At 40.6% G+C, this 24169-nt stretch overlaps 1 protein-coding gene across 1 annotated transcript in view; it reads right to left on the bottom strand.

Moving 5' to 3' along the window:
- Nucleotides 1–16791: 16791 nt before the first annotated feature.
- TARS1 (threonyl-tRNA synthetase 1) overlaps nt 16792–24169 on the bottom strand; it is a 46059-nt gene continuing 38681 nt past the window's right edge. Inside the window, exons 16-19 of the mRNA XM_007956562.2 lie at nt 23865–23969; nt 21532–21604; nt 17424–17538; nt 16792–16940 (exon numbers count right to left, since the gene is read on the bottom strand). Coding sequence (XP_007954753.2) covers nt 16792–16940; nt 17424–17538; nt 21532–21604; nt 23865–23969 — 442 coding nt within the window. The remainder of the gene's footprint in view (nt 16941–17423; nt 17539–21531; nt 21605–23864; nt 23970–24169) is intronic.

A 24169-nucleotide genomic window follows, 5' to 3' on the forward strand; every position in this document is an offset into this window, starting at 1 on the left:
GGGCAGTGTTTCGTTCTGTTGTGCATGGGGTCGCTATGAGTCGGAAACGACGCGACGGCACTTAACAACAACAACAACAACAGTGCCTAGGATATCAATCTTTATATGTTCCATTTCATTTTTTTAACAACTTCTAATTTTCCTAGATTCATACTTTGTACATTCCATGTTCCAATTATTAATGGATGTTTGCATCTTCTTCTGCTCATTTTGAGTCATGCCATGTCAGCCAACGTAGGTCTTGAAATCTTCACTCTATCCTTATCATTAAGGTCATCTCTACTCTGAGGAGTCAGCTTTTCATGAAGAGGAGCTGTGGGTGGGATGAGCAGGTGTTGTTCATTATCTGTCATTGATCCAGTGGTGCAGGAGGTGGAGGTGGTGGTGGTGCTTGTCTATTGGGTGAGCTGGTCAGTTCAGTAGATATAGCTGACTAGTGGAGAGTTAATGTCCTCCTTCTGTTGGATGGGACAGGAAACAAAGAAAGAAAGAAAAAGACCAAAGGAGAAAGAAAAGAAAACAAGATAGAATAAAAATAACTTATAAAAATAGAGAATAAAAAGAAAGAGGAAAGAAACAGGTATGGGTGAGATGACAGATTGGTAAAAATGAAAGAAGAAGAGGAAGAAAGAAAAATGAACAAATAAAAAGAAGAAAAATTGGGAAAAGACAAGGAGAAACATAGGATGAAAATAAGGAAGCTGAGGAGGAGGGACTTTCGTAGTTCTGATCAGCTGGCAGCTCTGGGAGCAGGCAGTTGTGGCACAGCCTGCTGATCTATTACAGCATGCGCCAGCAGAGGTGGAAGGAACCTGGCACAAATGGGCATCTCCAAGCAAGGAGGCTGCAGGTGTGTACCTCTTGGGTTCAGTGTGAGAAAACTCAGCCAATGACACAGCTCAGGAAGGGGGACCAGCGTTCCTGGGTCTGTTTGGAGTGCATTGCTGAGGGTGGCCAGGCTACAAAGGAGGGGGCTGAGAGAACCCGGTGGGACTTCACTAGCCACTGCCTTCGTGGGGAAAGGAGAGGTTTTACCCTTAGTCACAGGAAGCTGTGTTTGTTAGAGCGGAGAATGCGGTGCTCCAGTCGTGATTCACTGGTGTGGGTTTGGCACCCTTCTGGGTACACGCAGCTATTTATTCAGCTTCTGCCCAGACTCTAGTGAAAGGCCACCCTGAGACTAACTACTCCAACTGCCCCAACACAGGCCTTTCGCCTTGCAGTGGTGGGAGGTGCCTGGTATGAGTGGGCATCTCTGAGAGAGGAGCTTACAGAGGTGTGCCTCTTCTTCTTTTTTTTTGATTTCAACATAGCATATGATTAGTAAAAAGCATTTTTATTAAAATTGCAATTTTGGTGAAAGTTTACAGAGCAAATTGGTTTTTCATTCAACAATCCATACGCATTTTGTTGTGACTTTGATTGCTATCTCAACAATGTAATGGCAAGCACTCTTCCCATGTCTTTCCTGTGCTTACCTTTTCCATTTGTCCTCCTTTGCCATCCCTTCCTGCCTTCTCAGCTTTATCCCTGGGAAAATATTGCCCTTTTGATCTCATAAGGTTGACTTTTCTGAGTGCATACCTCCCTGGTGTTGTTGTTCACTTCACAGCCCTGACTATTGTTTGGCTAAAAGTGGAGCCACAGAGGTGACTTTAGTTCGAGGCCTGAAGTATGTCTTATGGCCATAGTCTCAGGGCTTCCACTAGTCTCTATCTGACCAGTAAACCTGTTTTGGAATATTTATTTAATTATTTATTACGATTTTGAGATTTGTTCTACATTTTTCTCCCACTCTATCCAGGACCTCCTACTGTGATCTCTTTCAGAGTAGTCAGCAGTGGTGGCCAGGCACCATGTAGTTCTTCTGGTCTCAGGGTTGTGGATGCTGGATTCATGTAGCCCATTAGTCCTCTGGACCAGCTGATTCCTTGCATCTTTGATTTTCTTCACTCTTCTTTCCTCCAGATGGGGAGAGATCAACAGTTGCACCTTATAAACTTTGAAGACCTCTGTTGCTACGCCCCAAAGTAGGATGTAGAACACTGTCTTTGTGGACTATGTTATGCCAATTGATCTTGATGTCCCACAGGACTATGCTCCTGAGTCCCAGCAACTCATTCAGTCAAGGTGTCTGGTCATGGCTAAGAAGTTTTCATAACTTTGCACCCTGTATGCTCTACTCTATTCATATTTGCAGCACATAAAAATACATGTGTAGAAATATCCTCTGTCAAGCCATATATTCATGGTGTAGTCCCATTTTCCTTCCCACCCCTGCTCAGCTTGTGTGTATATCTATGTCTCCACTTGTAGATTATTGTCATTTCTGTTACTGCAGGTTCATGTATGTGATAGTATTTATCTTTGGTGCCTTTAAGTCTGTGCTCCTTGCAGTATCTATCTCTGCCCTGATCATTTTGTGCTGACCCTTTACTTATTGTATATTGCCTTTCCCTTCATTCAAGTTAAGATATGTCTACCCTCTAGTTAGTGATTTACCCTCTTTTTCCCTGCCCCTCACTCCTGGTAACTTTCAAATGTTTCTTTCTATGTGTAATCCTTTTCCTGACTTCCTACAGTAGTACTTTCATACAATATTTGTCCTTTGGTGATTGACTAATCTCACTCAGCATAATGTCCTGTAGGTTCATTCATGTTATGAGGTGTTTCCCAGATTTATCTTTATTCCTTAATGTTGCATAGTGTTCCATTGTGTGTATATACCATAGTTTGTCACCCATCCATCTATTATTGGGCATTTAGATCATTTCCATCTTTTTGCTATTGTGACTATTACTGCAATTAACACATATGTGAAAAGCATTTACTTCTGTATGTTTAAAATAAAATCTATATTCAGGTGGGAGGGATGCCACCATATCCAAGCTCCTCATTTTGTGCAAGAAGTTGACCTGAAACCCAGAGAGAGGTGGTAAGGAGGTCTGGTGGTACAATGCCTAAGGGATTTGACTGGTAACCAAAAGGTTGGTGGTTCAAATCCATCAGCTGCTCTGTGGAAGGAAGATGAGGCAATCTACTTCTGTAAAGATTCACCACCTAAGAAACCCAATGGGGGTTGCTATGAGTCGGAATCAACTTGATGGCAGTGAGTTCGGTTTATTTTTTTAGCTGCAGTCAAATTGGGTTTTGGAACCCAGATCCTCAGCCTTCTGCTTCAGCTGTCATCCCTCTACTTGTTAAGCTACACATTCCACAGACTTGGCCCTAGACAGAGATTTTACCAAAAAGTGCTGGTCTCTTCTATTAGTGAATGAGCAGGTGCTAAGATTTGTTAGTTTATTGAATTAATTCATTCCAGATTACATAAAACAAAGACCTTGGTCTCTCTATTTATACACTGTTGTTGTTGTTGTTGTTATTTGCCGTTGAGTCGGCCCCGACTCATAGTGACCCCTCCTTGGGTTTCTGAGGCAGTATCACTACGGAAGTAGGATTGCCCAACCTTCCTTCCGAGGAGTGGCTGGTGGGTTTGAACCACCAGCCTTCTGGTTAACAGTCAAGTGCCTTAGGCACTATGCTATACACTGACTGTTACTATTCAAGATTCCAAACAATGGAGTCTTTTGAAAATAGTGGCTTCAGAAAACATTCAAGGGGTGGCTTTACTTGTATTTCACAAAACTTGGGTGAACCTTTGACCTTTACAGCCACAATACCCACATGGGCATTCTCACTGCCAAGAATGTCTTGGAATAGGAGTAAGAGTTTAAACAGCAGTGACAAAATGATCACTTATTTCCTCCTCCTCATGTTTAGACTCACACTTCATGTCTGTCTCTTCAGCCCACTTCCCCTCCTTGACCAGGGGCAAGTGGAGAGGGCCAAGTTATGTGATTGGTGAAAGTAAAAGAAAGAGGTCATGGCCCACCTGTCCCTTCCCCTTTTGTCCTGTAAAGCAGTCTGCCTAGGAAGCATGTACCCCTTGCTTCAGGGTTTATGAAGTTTTATGGTTTGATTTTGTGTCCCCCAAAAATATATGTTGGAATCCGCATCCCTATACTTGGCTGCTATCCCATTTTGGAAAGGGTTGTCTTTGGTATGTTAATGAGGTCATAGCAGTAAGGTGTGCCTTCAACCTAATTGCTTTGCAGATATAAAAGGAGCAGATTAGTATCTAAGCAAGAAAGCATACAAATCTGTTGGGGGGAATGTTACATGGAGATTGCTACTGGGAGGAGGAACACTGGGGCCAGAAATGCTGAGACAAGGATTTTCCTCAGGAGCAGGCAGAGAGCCTTCCCTTAGAGCTGACACCGTGTATTCAGACTTCTAGCCTGAAGTGTGAGAAAATACATTTCTGTCCTTTAAAGCCATACACTTCTGCTGTTTCTGTTACAGCAGGTGGCATGTCTGTTACAACAGGACCGGGTAACTAAGACATCAGGGTTTTACAACTCTCTCTGAACGGGGTAGATGAATTGGTTTCTATCTCAAGGAGAAAATGTAGCTACCCATGGTCACCATGGTCCCCAGACAGTGCTCTCGACAGCTTGATCAGGTAAAGATCAGATTGCCTGCTGCCCGGGTCCTCTGTTTCTCTCTGTCCATTGATTCCACACCCAGGAGCCAGGAGGAAGGGGGGTTACTTACTGAACCCTAAAACCCTGGTATCCTTATATCCCTCCATCCCTAGTTCCATCCTTACCTATTTAACATCCTGCCACTGATCCTATTACAATCCTAATTTAATTAAAATGAACACTTGAAAATATTCCTGCATATTCTCATAGCAATACAGTTTTTTATCCTGTTTTTGAAAAATATCTTCTTAGGGAATGATGCCCTAGAAAAAATGGGTCACCTTCAAGTGAGTTATTGTAACAGTTACTCCATGTATCACAAGAATTTTGTATTTTCTGGCTACAGTTGAAAATTAGCTGGGACTGTGGTCTCCTCTCCTCTCTTTCTAGTCAAGTTTCCATATGACACAGTGATGGGACCTCATGAGGTGAAACTAGAGGTGCAGGATGTGCAGGAAGGAGGAGAGGAAGGGCACACTGCAGGTATGGCCAACACTCAGATGACTTCACTCGCTCCACTGGGATCACACTCAGGCACTGTTCTGGTTACCTAATGCTACTCTCATGAGAATATACCACAAATAGGATGGCTTGAAGAAACAGGAGTTTATCTTCTTACACTTTGCAGTAGGCTTTAAGTGTGAGTTTAAAGTGCCAGGCTCTAGGGGCTGGGTGAAAGCCCCTCAACCTTGGCCTTCAGCACTGTCTCCTGCTCCCGGCCCACTGAATCTGGAGGCTTTTCTTCACTCAGCTGCTGGTTGCTGAGGCTGACAAGCCCAAGGTTGACAAATAAAATGGCACAGTCCCAATGTTACCAAACCACACCTCAGGCCATTAATTCAAATCCATTAAAAGCCCCAAGGTCAGCAGAGCATAGCAGGCTGCTGAACAATGACATGGCTACATGCAGGGTTCAAGTGTGCCATAAGCTAGAAACCATTCCCAGAGCTGCTGCTTATTATGGGAAGCAGACCACATCCCTAAAACAGCTATTCAGCTGCTCCAATACATTCCACCATGGAGTTGATTACCAGTCTCATCATGGGGAATAACTACATCCAGCTGCCCAGCCACTCAACCAGGCCTAGCCAAGTTGACGCACAAACTTAACTACAACAGATAGGGAGGAAGGGGACCAAGTAGACATCACTATCTACACTAACTGTATTAGTTTTGTAGTACTGCCATCCATTTGACTCATGGCAACCCTGTGGGACAGAACAGAATTGTCCCATAGGGTTTCCAAAAATAAGCAGATGGCCTTATCTTTCTCCTGTGGAGTGACTGTGGGTTTGAACCCCTGACTTTTTGGTTAGCAGTCAAATGCTTTAACCACTATGCCACCAGAACTTCTACAAAAAAGTACCACATAAACCACTTGCCATGGGATTAACTGTGACTCCCGTCAACCTGTCTGAATTTCAAAGGCTGATTTTTCAGAAGCAGATCACCAGGTGTTGCTTCCAACGTGCTTCTGGGTAGACTTGAACCTCCAACTTCTTCTTTAGCAGATGAGTGTGTTAACCATTTGTACTACCCATGGGCTCCAAGTACTGCATGGTGGGTAGTTTGTAACTATAGAAGTGCATTGTCTTACAGCTCTGGAAACTAGAAGTATGGCATGTATGTAGGCAGGGCCATGCCCTCTCTGAAGGCTCCAGGAGGAGATTCTTCCTTGTCTCTGTTTCTGGTACCCCCAGACATTCCTAGGCATTTAGGTGCATTTTCATATGGCCTTATTCCCTCTCTTCTCTGAGGACACCACTCAGACTGGATTAAGCCACTCCATGGAAAAAAGATGAGGCAGTCTGCTTCCATAAAGATTTACAACCTTGGAAACCCAATGTAGGTTGCTATGAGTTGGAGTCGACTTGATGGCAGTAGGTTTACTCAGAATGATCTCAAGTTAACTTAACTGGAGACATCCTATTTGCAAATAAGGTCTTGTTCACGGGTACCAGGGGTGAGGACTTCCCACATAAATCTGGGGCACACGATTCAATCCATAACAATGTCTGACAGTAAATTCATCATAAGCTTCCTCAAATTCCAGGCAGAATCATGTCTCTCCCATCTCTTGTCTTCAAACAAGAAGCCATTTGTATATTTCTGTCATTCAACTGTTTATTTTATATCAAAGTATCAGGAAAACAAAATAATTTAAGAATGGAATTAGCACTTTGTACCCTTGAGATTGGCAAGGTTTTTGTTTGTTAGGTGAGCGGTAATGTTTAGTGATCATAAGGATGTGGGAAAAAGTCCTCTAGTATAAATTTCATAAGGAATTTAAGACAGAGCTTACGAAATTCAAAGCATTCAGATCTTCTGACCTTGCAATCCTACTTCTGAGAAAGTATTATGAAGAGGATCATTATGCACGAATCTATGTAAAAAAATGTTCTTTTGGAGCTTATGTGACCAAAACAGACTAACCAACAAAAACATAACAACGTGAAGATCCATCATTAGGAGAATCTCTGAATAAACTGTGGTGAAGCCACATGATGTCATTTTATAGAGGATATCTCAAGTGAGAGAGAATACGTTCTCTGCATGATCTCTTTTTGACACATTTCTTATTGTTGTTGTGTTGTTATGGGCCATTGAGTCAGACCCAACTCATAGCGACCCCTCCTTTGGTTTCCGAGGTGGTATCACTGCGGAAGTAGATTGCCCAACCTTCCTTCTGAGGAGTGGCTGGTGGATTTGAACTGCTAGCCTTCTGGTTAGCAGTCAAATGCCTTAGGCACTATGCTACCAGAGCTCCTACATCATGTTAAAATCTTCCTTGTACCACCCTAGCATTATCCTTTCTTCCATATGAGAGATTTCTTCTTCCTGCTTAAAAACAAGAAGTCTATCCACCATTCCAAGGAGCTCTGGTGGCACAGTGGGTAAGGAATTTGGATGCTAGCCAGAAGGTCAGTGGTTCAAATTCACCAGGGCTCTGTGAGAAGAAGATGAAGCAATCTACTTCTGTAAAGATTTACAGCCTTGGAAACCCAGTGGGGGTCATTATGAGTCAGAATCAATTTGGTGGTGGTAGGTGGGATTCACAATTCCTCTGGGCTTGTGCCCTGCCTACCTCTCACTATCCCTCCATTGCACTGGAGGAGGTGAAAGCCTCCCCAGTGCAGCTCTCCAGTCTCGCATTGTAGTCTTTCCATTATTAGTTATAACAAGGGGCAACTGAGAATGGCCAGTGCAGGTCCCTGTTTCAAGACATGATCATGATCAAGTAATGTTGTTGGCTTCTATTATTCCTCCCCAATGAGTTGAAAACTCAGAAAGATGTTTCCATATGACTATTTCCGTGTCAAGGGGCACCTTATTTGAACAGTTTCAAAGGTAAATTATCTGCAGTGTTGGAGATGAACTTGGGTGGCATCATGGAAGGAGCAGAGCAAGCTCCCTTTGAAGTTCATCCATGCAACCCACTGCCATTGAGTCAGATCCGACTCATAGTGACCCCTCCTTGTGTCTCTGAAGGGATATCACTACAGAAGTAGATTGCCCAACCTTCCTTCCGAGGAGTGGTTGTTAAGTTCTAACCGCCAGCTTTCTGGTTAGCAGTAAATGCCTTAGGCACTATGCCACCAGAGTTCATGTTTACATGTTATTTTAACTGATGAGGAGGACAAGATTGCCCTCTGCTGTCTGAAGTCTTTAATTTTTCATAGCTATGCATATAGGATTTCTAAGAGTAAATAAAATAGTAGACAGAGAGTACCCTTCAATAACAGTAGTTCTAGCATCAGTGAAGATTCATAAAGCATCTGAGATACTGAAGACTCCAAGAAGTCATACTGGTTTACCTAAGTCTCTCGGATTAAATCTCTAAGAGTCTATAGAAATCCTGACTGCCTAGTTTTAAAGTGACACATACACATCACTTCACATGGCCATTATGAATCTAGATCTAATTATCTGTTCCTGCTAGGATGCCAGTGCCTCCACCCAACCACTTTGCCACAGTCTCTCTCAATAAATGGCACCATCCCTCAATCCCTCCCCTCTCAATTTCTCACTAGCTCTGCTTCCTCTTCCTCATTATCTCCCCATCCCATCCTCCTCAAAATCCAGTCACTTCCCCTTTCTTGATATTTCTTCTGTCAGGTCCCTTTTTCTCATTCTCCAAAGCCTCTGATTTCCGTCAGACCTTTATTTTTTTTAAATTAATCTTGTTGTTGTTGAGAATATACACAGGACACACACCAAGTCAACAGTTCCTTCATGTACAATTCAGTGACATTGACTATTTTTCTTCAAGATGTACAGCCATCCTCACCCTCCTTCTCTGAGTTGTTCCTCTTCCATTAACAACCTCACTGCCCCCTACATTTCCTATCTAATCTTTCAAGTTGCTGTTGTCAGTCTGATCCCATAGAGATAGATCTTGAAAGAGCACAGTGTCAAGGCAGACATTCTTTACTAGTGAAGCTAAACTATTGTTTGGTTTTAAGACTTCTAGGGATATTTTTGGTTTAAAGTTTAAAGACTATCTCAGGGCAATAGTTTCAGGGCTTCACCCAGCCTCCATGGCTCCAGAAAGTCTGGAGTCCCTGAAAATTTGAAGTTCTGTTCTTCATTTCTCCCCTTCTGGTTTGGATCCTCCTATAGAATTTTTTATCAAAATGTTCAGTAATGGTACCTGGGTACCATCCAGTTCTTGACTCATGGCAAAGAAGGTAGTCGTTCATGGAGCAATTAGCCACACGTTCCATTTCCTCCTCCTCTCTCTGACTCTCCTTTTTCCTCTCTTGCTCCAGGTGAATAGAGATGAATTGTTGGGCCAGGGTTTTATTCTTGATCTCATCATTCATGAGCTTACAGACTAGATATGCTTCCATAGTACTCAATGCTTCCTCCATCATAATATGCATCAGACTTCATTTCCTCCTTCTCACTAGATTGTATACTCCATGAGCACAGGGATCATGTGTGTCTTATTTACTGCCTAGAAGAGGACCAGCTCTATAGCTGGATCCAAAGGGTTTTTTTTTTCCTCAAATACATTAATTCCATAAAAAACACTAGTCAGATGCAAGAGGGAGCACCTCTTTGGCCTTGGCAAGCACTAACTGAATGCCATGGTGGGAAATGAAGTCAGACTACATAAGGTCACAGAATATAGTGGGACAGGAAGAATGCTGGTGTTTTAGGTTGAGAGGCAGAAGGCAATTGGAGGAGAAATGATGATATATAGGAGATAACTGTTGGAGGAAGGTACTGTGCAGATAAGAATAATAACATCAGTCCATTTAAGTGTAACTACTGGTCTCTCTCCATTCAGAGCAAAGAAGAATTAAGAAAATCAAAGGTGCGGGAAACAATTAGTCCAAAGGACTAATAGAGAATATGAAATCCACCCTCCATGACCTTGAAACCAGAAGAACTAGGTGGTGCCTGGCTACCACTGCTGATTGCTGTGAAAGGAATCACAATAAGAAGTCCCAGATAGACTTGGGGAAAATGTGGAACAAAATGCAAAATCATAAAAAAGACTAGGCTTTAAGAAAAAAACAAAAAAGACCAGGCTTACTGGTCTGATGAAGACTGGTAGCACCTCCTATGCTACTATGGCCCATAGATAACCCCATCAAGCTAGGAACTGAACTTAACCCCTGTGCCACAACTGGCAGCCAAATGGTAGACAGACCTACAAGGTGAACAGTAACATCAGGAGAGCAGGCACTCATTACAACAATCAAGCATATGAGATCAAGAGGACAGCATTCCAGGGATACAGCTAGGAAGACAGGAGAGACAGGAGGGAATGGGAAGGAAGGAAGAAAGGAAAGGGTAGACATAGGGAGGAAGTGGGAAGAATGCTGTTACAGTGTGGGGATTAAAAAAGAAAACCTGGACAAAATACACAGTCAAATACTTCATACCTCCAGCATCTCACAAAGTGGTCACAGAAAGTGCTGAATAAATGTTTGTGAATAAATGAAGGAACTATTGGAAACTGAAAAAAAAAGTCACAATTATTATCTGCTACATATAAACTTACTGGCTATTTATAATCTTATCCAAATTTTATGGGTGAAATAGAAAGGAGTTATCCATAGTTTTTTGATAAAAGAGGCCCAGAGAAATTAAACACATTTACCTCTGGTTATTGTCTTACTTACCCAGAGCTGCTGTAACAGAAACACCACAAATAGATGTCTCTAAAGAACAAAAATGTTCTTATAGTTCTAGAGGCTAAGTCTAAACCAGGGTCTCAATCATGTCTACTCCTTCTGTGATCGTCTTATTTCTGGGTGTCTGCCAGGGATCCTTGGTGTTCTTTAACATCTCTGTTCCTCTGGGTGTGTCTCTATGTCCACCCTGATCTTTTACTAACTCAGAAGTGATTAGGTTTAGGATTCACCACTGCATTACCAAAAAACTAAACCCAACCTCACTGCCATCCAGTCGAGTCGATTCATAGTGACCCCTTCTTGGGTTTCTGAGGTGGTATCTCTACGGAAGTAGATTGCCCAGTCTTTATGAGCTTATTAACATAACAAAAGATAAACTGTACAGGATTTCAACACATATTTTGAGGGACATAATTCAATTCATTTATTATGGTTGTGGTTAGATGCTATAGAGTTGTCTCCAACTAATAGTGTCCCTATGCACAGTAGAATGAACCACTGCCTGGTCCTATGCCAGCCTCATGATCCTTGCTAAACCTGAGGCCGTTGTTGCAGCCATTGTGTTATCCATCTCGTTAAGGGATTTTGCCTTCTTCATTGACACTCCACTTTACCAAGCTTGATATCCTTCTCCAGGGAATGGTTCCTTCTGACAACATGACCAAAGTAGGTGAGATGAAGTCTGGTCATTCTCACTTCCAAGGAGCATTCTGGTTGCACTTTCCCCAGGACAGATTTGTTAGTCCTTTTAGCAGACCATGGTACTCTGAGCATTCTTCTCCAATATCATAACTCAAAAGCATCAACTATTCTTCCGTCTTCCTTATTCATTGTCCAGCTGTCACATGCATTAGAGGTGATTGAAAATACCATGGCTTGGGTTAGGCACATCTTAGTCTTCAAGGAGACATCTTTGCTCTTCATCACTTGAAAGAGGCCTTTAGCAGCAGATTTGCCCAATGAAATATATCGTCTGATGTCTTGACTGCTGTTTCCATTGGTGTTGATTATAGAATCAAGTAATGTGAAATCCTTGACAACTTCAATATTTTCTCCATCCACTGTGAAGCTGTTCATTGCACCAGTTGTGAGGATTTTTGTTTTCTTTATATTGAAGTGTAACCCATACTGCAGACAGTAGTCTTTAATCTTCATCAATAAACACTTCAAGTCATCCTCACTTTCAGCAAAGTTGTGTTATCTGTGTATTGCAGGTTGTTAATGAGTCTTCCTCCAATCCTCATGCCACATTCTTCTTCATATAATCCAGCTTGTTGGATTATTTGCTCAGCATACATATTGAATTAATATGATGAAAGGATATAACCCTGACACACTCCCTTCTTTATTTTGAACCATGCAGTATCCCCTTGTTCTTTTCAAATGACAGCCTCCTCAGTTTCCTCATGAGTACAATCAAGTGTTCTGGAATTCCCATTTTTCACAATGTTATCCATAATTTATTATGATCCACACAATTGAATGCTTTTGCATAGTCAATAAAAATAAGTAAGTATCTTTCTGCTATTCTTTGCTTTCAACTAAGATCCATCTGACATCAGCAATGATATCCCTCATTGCATGTCCTCTTCTGAATGAAGCTTGCATTTCTGGAAGCTGTCTGTCAATATACTGCTGCAACTATTTTTGAATTACCTTCAGTAACATTTTTCTTACATGTGATATTATTGATATTGTTCAATAACTTCCAATTGTATGAGATCACCTTTCTTTGGAATGGATACAAAAATTCATATTATTTATCCAACTAGTAAGTGATAGAAGGAGGATATTAACCCAACTGTCTGGCCCCAAAGCTTATGCCTTGACCTCTATATCACTCTTTCCATTGACTGAACAGCTTCAGTAGAATGGTGGGCTTTCAGAGTAGAAGGGAAAAGACCTCACTGACTGGAATGAAGGCAGGAAGCACCAGTGCTGATGTAGGTTCATAGAATTAATAAAGCAGGAAGAGAACTAGTAGTGTACCAAGAGTGAGGTAGGAGGTGCTGAGTAGGAGATTTGAAGAAAATCATGAATTTTGGGATCATTACTGAGGGACTGATTCGGACAATTACATGTGAATGAATTATTGCACAGCTGAGGTTGGAGATAATGAATTGGAAGTGGCACCAACTCATTCAGTTTATACTTTTTTTTTTTTCTAACAGTACTCAGTCTCTTCGGTGTAAGACTAGAGAAGGTTTGAGTTTTTGGCCACTGAGTCAAGCAGGACATAGAAGTTGAGAGCATTGCTAAAAGCAGAATTCAAGTGATTGATCATGGAAGTTGTATTCCAAACTCCAAACTCACTTCCATTGAGTTAATTCTGACTTATAGTGACCCCCATTGGGTTTCTGAGGCGGCAAATCTTTATAGGAGTAGATTGCCCTATCTGCCTTCTGTAGAGTGGCTGGTGAGTTTGAACCACCAACCTTCTGGTTAGCAGTCAAACGTCTTAGACACTGTGCCACCAGAGCTCATAAGTTCTAAAGCAGTTGAGTGTGGAAGGCTGCAGTCTACAGCAGGAGCTCTAATTCCACTTTGAGTCTTGGTATCAAGTTTAGATGCCATTTGAGTTCTTTCTGACAATGAAACCAGCAATGGAGCTAGTCCAGACAAAACTAGGGGACAAACCTAGCTTGCCCTCAGGGAGAGTATAAATGAAAGTAGATTATGCTCACATCAAGAAGTAGGGAACTTGCCTGGATGTGCTCTTAATGATTTACTAAAACCAACCCCGTTATCTAATTTAAATTATATGTTAAGGTCCTTATATCCTCTTGTAGCCACCTTGTAGCTATGACTCAGTGCTGCGGGGTCATCAATCATATATGCACCATCATGTAGCCGGATGGTCAGGCCCCAGAACCAATCCTATAACCATTTTTTAATCTTCAGTTACATATGTATCCCAATCATGGTTCTTTCCCCATTTCTGAAGTCCCTCCTGTGACAATGATGAATTAATTTGCCACCAGTCATGATTTTGTGAAGATTTCCTTTATTACTTTAATCACATGTAAATTAGACCCATGGGTGTGACTCAGAGGACTCCATTCAGCTTCTTGTGCTGTGTACATATTGATGGTTTCCCTTATCCTAGATGACTGCCTTTGTTTTGTCTTTGTCCTGTCTACGGCTTAATAAAAGTGTCTCTATATAACATGTTTGAATCTGGGTCTTTTTATCCTTAACACAAAGTCAAGGCTAAGTGGGAAGGGGGAGTAAAGGGGCTCAGTGGAAAAAAAATAAAGGAATTAAGACACTAAACTTTTGTGAGATCCAAAAGCAGACAGAGATAGTAGGAGAAATATATTATACTCTGTTAGCTCAAAACTAACCCCAACGAGAAAAATGTGAAATAAAACTTAAAATCATAAAAAAGACCAGACTTACTGGTCTGATAGAGACTGTTGAAAGCTCTGAGATTATGGTCCTACTAGTTATCCTTCAGGCCTGGAATTGAACTCACTCCTGTGGCTTCTAGCCAGACAATGAACAGGGCTGTGAGGTGAAGGTTTACACCAGATAGGTATATTCCTTAGAACAACCAACCAAGGAAGATCAGGACAGCATTTACACAGGGAGATAGCTCAAAGGGCAGGGATGCGTAGGAAAGAAGGATATGGGGAAATAGTAACCACAGGGAGGAAGTGGGAAGAGAGCTGTTACATTATGGGGATTGCAATCGATGTCAAAAGTCATGGATGTCTTTGACTGCAATGTACCATTCATAAATATGACCATAGGAACTTAATCAAATGGGAGTTTATGTCCATCACACAAGAATTTCAGGGCTAGGCAGTCCAGGTGGGCTCAGCAGGTCCACACCACCATTAAGGATCCCAGCTCCTGTTATCATTCTCTTCTCTGTTAATACATGGTTTTACCTTTCATGGTCACCTCATGGTTGAGAGATGGTTGCTAGACTGCCTTCCAAACAAAAAAAAAAAAAAAAAAAAAAAAAGAAAAAGAATTGCCAAGAAGGGCAGGCAAAAGGCAAAAGTTTGTTCCCTTCAGCAAACTCTTCCAAAAGTTCCCCTCAGGGAATTCTACTCTTTTCTCATTGGCCTGATCTATCACTTGTGTGGTCCTAGTTGCCAGCAAATCTGGGAAGCAGAGTGTGTTAGGGAGGAGGACGCATTGTTTTCCTCAACAAAATCAGCCCAGGATGATGTAAAAGAGACAATTAGCAGTCCAACACACAAGGGGAGATCTGTTATCCTAAACCATAATATGTGAAGATGGAAAGTGGATGGGGCATTAGGAAATGATGCAGCAGAAAGAAAAAAAGGTCAAAGTTAAATGACGGCAAGGGACAGGAGTTATACCAACCAAGAAGGCTACTTGCCTTAAAGGATCCAGAACGGCTCAGGAATTAGAGGCATCAGGTAACTGAATAAATTCAGATGCTCAATAAAGGCTTAGCAACCGGGTTCTCATTTCTTCAACAGTACATGACAGAGTAGAACAGATGAATAGTGAATAGGACAGTAGTCACCCCCTCCAGGAAAGGGACAGGAAAACCAAAGCACTATTTTGTTGGGTAAAGCACAGGGTTTCAAGAGCTCTCAGGGGGTGGTAGGCTGCTGGGTCCTACTTCCGTAGTGATACTGCCTCAAAAACCCAAGGAGGGGTCGCTATGAGTCGGGGCCAACTCCACGGCACATAACAACAACAACAACAACGGGGTGGTCAAAGCTTCCAGGGGAAGTGAGGGCTAAACTAAGGAGGTTGTCAGACAAAGAGGGAGTCTTTAATTTCAGTCCTGTCAAACTATGTCTTTATTATATTTTTGTATCTTGAGTTCTCCAAAATTTGGGAAGTTTCTCTAAAAATTTCAATAGAAGTTATTAATGTATCACATAAGCCATTTGTTACCCCTAAGTGCACAATAGGTACCAAAATGAAATCCAGTTAAACCAGGGTTGGTTTTTGGACTATGTTACGGAAACCATTTTAAATGATTCTGTAACATGTAGTTTTTAAAGCTAAAGAAAATCTAAACTAAGATACTATAAATTTTACAGTAGATAAAAAGGAAATACACTGTTTTAAGACAAATCAGAGTATTGTTATCATTACTGAGAATGCAAAGTCCTGATTAAATATAAAATTAGTTTCCCTCAAAATATGTATCAAAATTAATTATAAATTTATCAAAGGCTAAGTCTTCAGTAATGAGCAAGGTTTAATTACAAGGTTTGAAAAATACTCCCTATGATTAAAGATCTTATCTCTTTTATTAAAGTGAGGCCTAATCTATGTAAATTGGCTTCTCTTTCAAGTGACCCTTGGAACAAGCTATTTGGGTTATTGAAGTGACAAGATGCTGCTTTTAAAAAATGATTCTATTATTAAACAGGAATTAATGTATCTATGTAAGAATTTCTTATTTTGTGGCACTTTCCCAGTCACCACTCACTGGCGACACATTTGAAAATTATCCCTTATGAAAGAGGGAGTTTGCATATCAAGGGATTCTCGGACCCAGGGCTGTCTGCCATAAACATGTCTTTGAAGGCTCATTCTTTGTCTTAAAAATGTGCACAGATTTCCTCTATAACATATTCATGGTTATTTTTTTAAGAGAAAAGGCTTTGATTCAAAAAGAGGTAAGTCAAAGTGACACTCCAGGAAGACATGTATCCTATGACTGAGAAGCCAGCAAGCTCGAGAACAGCATACGTGCAAGATGTGCCCTCCATCCATTCTGCCCCGTATTTGTTATAAAATTTTATAAAGATGAAAACTGAATCACTCATGTGTTGCTGGTGCATATACATACATAAGTGAACAGAGCAGTCTTGAAACTTATGTGTATAAAGGTTTTATTTACTTTTTTGCCATATCCTAATTCTAACCTGTTATCTTAATCAAATGGAAAAATTTTATTTTTCAACTGCATTACATTCACAAAAAGTTCTCCCACATCACACCAAAGGATTCCTCATATTTTATTTCCAATACTCAAATAAGTAACGAATAAAATCATTTTATTGAGTCTCTTCTGATTAACTCCTTCAAATACACATTGTCCAAAACATCCTGAATACAAATTGAATGTTAGGGAACCACATTCTCCATTAAGTTCTTCATTAGAATTCCTCCTCTGCCTGTTTGCTGTAGGACCGCTTCAGCTGCTGCAACCGCTCGATGGTTTCAGAAATAGTACGCTCTCCATGGACCTTGTTATCTCTTGTGCGGATGTTCACAGTGGCACTGGTTTTCTCCTTTTCACCAACAACTAAAACATAAAAGACACAAAGCTTTGTGAGCCTGTACATAAAGCTATGGAAGGATTTTTACTGAACATCTGAGCAGAAATAATCTTAGGCCCCAAGAACCACCCTGAACCTTCATTAAAAGTGACAGGTGACTGTATACAGTTGAGCAACTGATTTAGAAATCTATTTATTTTTTGAAAACACATACCACTTTGTAACACTGCTCTAAAATGGCTTTGTTTGTCGAGTTACATAATGCAGCCAACTTAACAAAAACTTGCTGCTTGAAGAAATAGGAGGTGAAGGGGAAGAAATTTTCAAACACACTTTTAAACATTATTCTCTTCAAACCCCAATTTTTTTTTTTTTGTTACATTAATTTAAAAAACTTAATAGGCTTAAGAACCAGGATTGGAAGGAATCAAAGTCAGGACCAGATCTTAAGATTTGATTGGATCTTCCCAAGGGTTGGGAAATTTATTTGGGTACATTTCCTTCCACACCTAGAATGAAGTTATATTGTCCCAACTGTGCGTTTCTGATCTTCTTATTCAATGTACAGCCTGGATCCAGATCAACGTCGGCCATGAATTTTGCATCGTGGAACTGCTGCCGTACCTATGGCAAAAGAGAGACATAATCCTTAAAACCTATAATTAGAATTATATTTTGATCTTAAATAGTTTTATTTAACACAGGATTTGTATAATCATGTACATGTTAAAAAAAGGACGAATAATAGCATATACTGAAGCATATATTAATTTGTGACTCATTTCCACAATTTAAAAGCTCAAAACAATTTATTTTGCTCTTGAGAAATAAATGTTTTAAAAAATCCTTGAAAATCAGAATTTAAGCATTCAGCTAAATTTAAGCACCTATCTCAAATCATGTTGTTGTTAGATGCTGTCGAATCGGTTCTGACCCATAGCAACTCTATGTACCACAGAACAATACACTGCCCAGGCCTGCCCCATCATCAATGCTACGTCTGAACCCATTATTGCAGCCACTGTGTCACTCCATCTCACTGAGGGTCTTCCTCTTTTTCACTGACCCTCTACTTTACCAAGCATGATATCCTTCTGCAGGGACTGGTCCTTCCTGATAACATGTCCAAAGTGAGATGAAGTCTTACCATCCTTGTTTCTAAGCATCATTCCAAGACAGATTTGTTCATTCTTCTGACACTCCGTGGTATATACAATATTCTTTGCTGTGGTAGTTAAAGTTGTGTGTCAACTTGGCTTGGACTGGATGAGTGTCTGGGTAGGTGGATGTAGTATTCCCTATGATGAGACTGGCAATCACCTCCTTGGTGGGATCTAGCACAAGCAGCTGAGTAGCTGCTTTAGGGATGTGGTCTGCTTCCTGTGTATTAGCAGCAGCTTTGGGAATGGTCTCTAGCTTATGGACACTTGAACCCTATATGTAGCTGTGTCATTGTTCAGCAGGTTGCCATGTTCTGCCAACCTTGGGACTTTCAATGGACTTGAATTAATGGCCTGCTGTGTGGTTTGTAACACTGGGACTGTGCCTTTTTACTTGTCAACCTTGGGTTTGTCAGTCTCAGCAGCCAACAGCTGTCTGAGGGAAGAAAAGCCTCTAGCTTCAGTGGCCCAGGAGCAGGAGGCACAGCTGAAGCCCAAGGTTGAAGGACTTTCACCCAGCCCCTAGAGCCTGGCACTTAAAACTTAAGACTTAAAGCCTCTAAACTGTGAAAGGATAAACTCCTGTTTGTTCAAGTCATCCCATTTGTGGTATATTCCCATCAGAGCAGCACTAGGTAACAATGTAATTCAAATTATGAATTACGAATTTGAATATTATCAATTCCTCTTCCATCTTACTTATTCATTGCTCTTAAAATCATTCAGATCATAAAAGGAAAGAAATCCTTCTGCAGGTCTAAGTTCCTGAGACAGCTTCCAGGAATAAACTGGTTAGCTTCTATATAACATCCAATGAGAGATGCCCAGCCTAACAGTGGACATGTTTCTGATACCTCAAACAGGCAGCAATTTGGTAGTAAGGTAGGAATCTACCTGTCACTGCCATTTATGTGTGCAACACTTTTTAAAATGAAATGTTGACAATACAAACAAAAGGCAAAAATTATTGCCATAATTCCTTTTATATTCTTGGAAAATGGAGGAGAAATTGCCATATAAAATTATCTTTCACTAATTGTTTCTTTAATACCCTGTGTATACCAAAGATTGAATTAAATAGAACTCTATCCTAAAAGAATAATTTGAATAAAACAGGCTTAAGCAACATGATAAATATGGATTTCCGTTGATTTAAAGTGAGCTTATTAAAAAAGGAGGCAGATGAAGGGGCAGAGCCAAAGATTAAATCAGGATTTCCTGAAATGTTTCCAAGAATTTAAAGTAAGCAAGTTAAGTTAGATACTACTCACTGTCATTTTAATTTTTCCCCCAAAAATTCTACTTTATTACTTTAAGTCTATGTGAATTAAGTAAAGAAAGGTTTTGTATTTTCTTCCACAAAAAGTTAATACTGTAAACGTGATTAAAATTCAGACCTAACTAACAACCAGTCTCCAATGACAGGACAAACAGATCTGAAAGGGCCCGTTTTATTTCACTGTCATTTCATATGAAGCTCAGATTTCAGGAATGAGATATGATTAATGCTTCAATGAAGTGCTCCTCAACTGAATCAATGCTAACTTCCAAATATGAGAAGGTTTCCCTTTTGTTAGAAATAGTAAAGATTTAAGTTTAAAAGTAATTTAGACCAGAACACATGAATGATGGATGAATAGAAAAAAAGATATTTCTGTTCATAAACAGCCAGTTTTGAGTTTGCATCTTATATTCAAAAAACATCACACCTGCTTTAAATATAGTTTTCTATGTCCACATAAAAATCTGCCCACATTCAAGTGGCCACCTAGATGCAACAATGGGTCTCTCCTTATCTGGAGCAAAGAAGAATGAAGAAGACCAAAGACACATGGAAATAATTAGTCCAAGTGAATGGTACACCATGCGCTTATCCCATATGACTATGAGACCAGAAGAACTAGATGGTGCCCGGCTACCACTGTCAACCACTAGAGGGGGATCTTTGTAGGAGATCCAGGATAGAGTGGGAGAACAACATGGAACAAAAAACAAAACTCAAAATCATTTAAAAAAAAAAAGAAAAAAAAAAGGGACCAGGTTTGCTAGCGATAGAGCCTGGTGGAATCCCTGAGCCTATGGACCCTAGCTGCCCTTCAGGTCTGGAACTGAACCTACTCCTGTGGCTTCCAGCCAAACAAAAGACAGGTATGTGTGCTGAACATTTACATTAGGTAGATGTACTCCTTGGAGAGATCAATCATTGGAGAATAGAAGGGCTGTGTATGCACAGAGAGACAGCTTGGGGGGGCAGGAGTGCATGGAGGGAAGGATACAGGGAAGAGGTGGCTATGGGGAGGAAGTGTGAATAGAGCTGTTGCACTGTGGGAGATTACAGTCAATGTCACAATGTCATGAGACAAAGTGTATGTGAACTGCTATATGGAAGATGAATTTGCTCTGTAAACTTTCACCCAAATCACAATAAAATGAAAAAAAAAATTATAGGCTAGAAAAAGAAAAATCTGGACATAAATGTCTGTGGTAACTTATACTTATCACTGCTAAAAATCGGCAGCAATCAAGAAGTCCTTTAATAAGTGGATGGATAAACCACCTGTGGTGCAGCCACACAATGAAATATTATTCAGTGATAAAAAGAAATGCATTATCGAGCCACAAAGAGACATGCAGGAACCTGAAATGCACACTGCTAAGTGAAAGAAGCCAGTCTGCAAAGGAATCACTGTACAGGCCAAGTATATAACATTCTGGAAAAGGCAAACCTAGAGACAGTAAAACATCAGTGGTTGCCATGTGCTCAGGGGAAAGGGAAGAGGGACCAACTGTGGAGCACAGGGCATTTTTAGGGCAATGAATCTATTCTGTGTGATACTGTAATGGTGGACACCTGACATTAAGTATGGATTTTAGTTAATAATAATGTATTAGTACTGATTCATCAGTTCTAACAAAGGTACCACACAAAAGGAACATGTTGAGAATAGGGAAACTGCAGGAGTGAGAGGGAGCATAGGGGACTCTCTACTTTTTGCACAATTTTTCTGTAAACCTAAAACTGTTCTCAAAAGTAAAATGTATTAAAAATAATTTTTTTTTTTTTTAAAAAGCAAAATTAAGTAATTAAAAAAAACCAGCTTCCTTAAAAATGGCCTTCAATCCAAACAAGGGGCCAAGAGTCTGAGGCTGGGGCTCCCTCCTCATGTCCACTGTTGGGACGGCACCTTGGGGCTCCAACTCAAAGTCATGAGCAGTGATAATTCATCTTCTTTTGCTACAAAGTTCCTGCTAAGCAGAAGTGCCAAAAAACCACCCAGAACTAACACTACTGAGAAGACTACGATGTTCTGGAAGTGCAGATGAGAATACCAAATGAAAACAGCAACATTCCTTCCTGTCACAGGCTGCCTCATTCCTCAAGAACATATAGCTTACAGACTTTGAAATGCTGAAAGACAGATAACAAATTGAAACAAAAGTCCCATGTAAAGATTACCTTTTGGGCATAGTCATCACACGTGGGTCCCACAGGAACGACCATTACCTGGCGAGGAGACAGCCAGAATGGCCTGTAGAAGAAAATGGAAGTATTTAATGTGCATTTGGGTATATCCCCTCAACAGGAAGGCAGTCTACTTATCAATCTTTTCTTGAAACTTAAGAAAGAGCTATTTTAAAAAAAACTTGATTTTTTTTTCCTCAATATCCAAAGACTAAGGGGGAGAAAAAAACAGGAGCAGAAAACTAACCCTAAATAACACAAATCTGTCACTATGATCTGTCTCACTAAACAGAATGCAAAGCAAACTGAGGACAGAGCTTCTGCCTCACACATACCAAATCACCATGGCATGAATGCACGAGCTGTTAAAAACGTATTAAATAACTACATTTAGTGATTAATTTTTCAAGTACTATTTTATACTTATTCTTTGTGGGGACAGAGGATATAACTTTAGTTGACTGAAGATCCAATTTTTAAGATTCAGCAAATTGTAAGTGATAAACACTGGTGATGGTATTTCCAAACAGGTCACCTTTACCAGTTACGAAAAATGACCCCATGTGTAATTCTCCCGATGGAGTATTTCAGGTGCGCTGTGACAAACCATGGGAATGACGTAGCCATCAGGTCCACGTTTCTGTCATTCCTCTATTTTCCTTATTTTCTTACATTACTGAAAAGGCCACTGTTATGTTCTAAATTCTAACCTAATTGAGGGCTTTTTCCACCTACCACAGGTTTGCCAGAGCAATTAGTCAAGCATCTCTCTATGCTCTAGGTGCCAGTTAGATCTGATTTGATTTGTGAAATATAACTGAAATGAGGTGACTTTATTTCACTGACAAGTATGAAAACTACCCCAAATGTCTGTGTTAACCAAATTACAAATAAAACTGATAAATGACTACGATGTAAAAAATAGTTGACTATATTTTGTAGGAGCTCTGGTGGCAAAGTGTCTAAGCCATCTGACTGCTAACCAGAAGGCTAGTGGTTCAAATCCACCAGCCACTCCTCAGAAGGAAGACTGGGCAATCTATTTCCATAGTGATACAGAAATAGGACACACACAGGTCCCTGCCGTGTTTGGTGCAGTCAGGCCAAAAGAGTTCACACACTGAGTGAGTAAGAGGAGAGAATATTATTTACTGCAAAGTGGCAATGCAAGGAGACAGGGGTCTTTGCCCAGAGCTGACTCCCTGAATCTAAATCAAATTACAGTGTTTGTAAGTTTCAGGAGAGAGTGTTATGCATTCATAAAAATTTCAGGAATTTGGGTGTGAGATAGTTGACGATTGGCTGCAATTTCCTTCACCTCGATTTAAAGGGACAGTCGTTTTTTAATGCAGTGCACTGGCACACCGGGTGAGTCACACCGGCTTCCTGTCATCAGCTGGTCTGGGCTTAGGCAAAGGGGAGAATGTCAGTTCCCAACAAGTTCCTTCCTACCTGCTTCAACGCACATTTCCCAGGCCAAAGTTAATTTTCAAGTTGTCTTCTGAGACACATTAACATGCTTATCACCTGTTTCTAGGGGAATAGCAGGAAAGAATGTGCAAACTGGCTTTTCGATCCATTCAGAGCTTATTGTGTTTACTCATCTGTCTCCAACAGGGGTCCTACTTGTCTTAACCAGGGTGGGGAAACAGTTGAGCTTTCATCCTATTCTGCTTTTAGGGAAATGAGTAATTATGTTTACTTATTTATCTCCAACTGGCATCCTATCTGTGGGGGAAATAGTTGAGTTTTGACTTTACTCAGTTTCAATACCACCTTGAAAACCCAAGGAGAGGTCGCTATGAGTCAGATCTGACTCAATAGCAGTGAGTAGTAAGTGTGTTAAAGGATTAAAAGGAGCTAGCTGTGGTGGCGTAGTGGTTAAAAAAATGTGGCTGCTAACCAAAAGGTCGGTGGTTTGAATACACCAGCCACACTGTTGAAGAAAGATAAGGTAGTCTGCTCATGCAAAGATTTACAGGCTTGGAAACCCTAGGGCAGATCTACTCTGCCTTACAGGGTCTCGGTGAGTTGGAATCGACTTGATGGCAGTGGGCATACATGCTTCTTCCTACTCAGGAAACACTACCTAACTACCAAGAAAATCAAGTTATTAAGTAAAACTATTACAAATAAAAAATATTCTTAAATCTGAAAAACTGGGTTTAGATTTGAAGTCCTTACTTTTTAGTAAACAATTGTCATTAATTAGAAGTCAGCAATTAGAATCATTCTCTCTTTCCATCTTATAACTCAACTGGAAAACAGACATCTCTCCTAATCATTTCATGTGGTCCAGACAAAAACAAAACAAGGACAAAGATTACCATTTGCCTCCATAGTTTTCAGTGAGAATAGCAATCATCCTTTCCACTGACCCCAAGATGGCTCGATGAACAATCACTGGCCTTTTCTTATCGTCACCATCATGGCTATGAAGAAAAAACAAAGAATCTGCTTTACTTTATCGTATATTTTCCCCTTCCTAGTCTGTCTCAGTCTATAAGCTGGGCTGCTACCTGTGCACCAGGTGCATCTCGCTGGGTTTTAAACACCAAAGGCTCAGCCTCAAAACTCACGTCTACATGTCACCACAGTAGGACAAACCGACAGACAAGTTTGTCTTGCTGTT

This window comes from Orycteropus afer, unplaced genomic scaffold, assembly GCF_000298275.1.
Source record: "Orycteropus afer afer isolate SDZICR_OR568_19922 unplaced genomic scaffold, OryAfe1.0 scaffold00635, whole genome shotgun sequence".
Lineage (NCBI taxonomy): Eukaryota > Metazoa > Chordata > Mammalia > Tubulidentata > Orycteropodidae > Orycteropus > Orycteropus afer.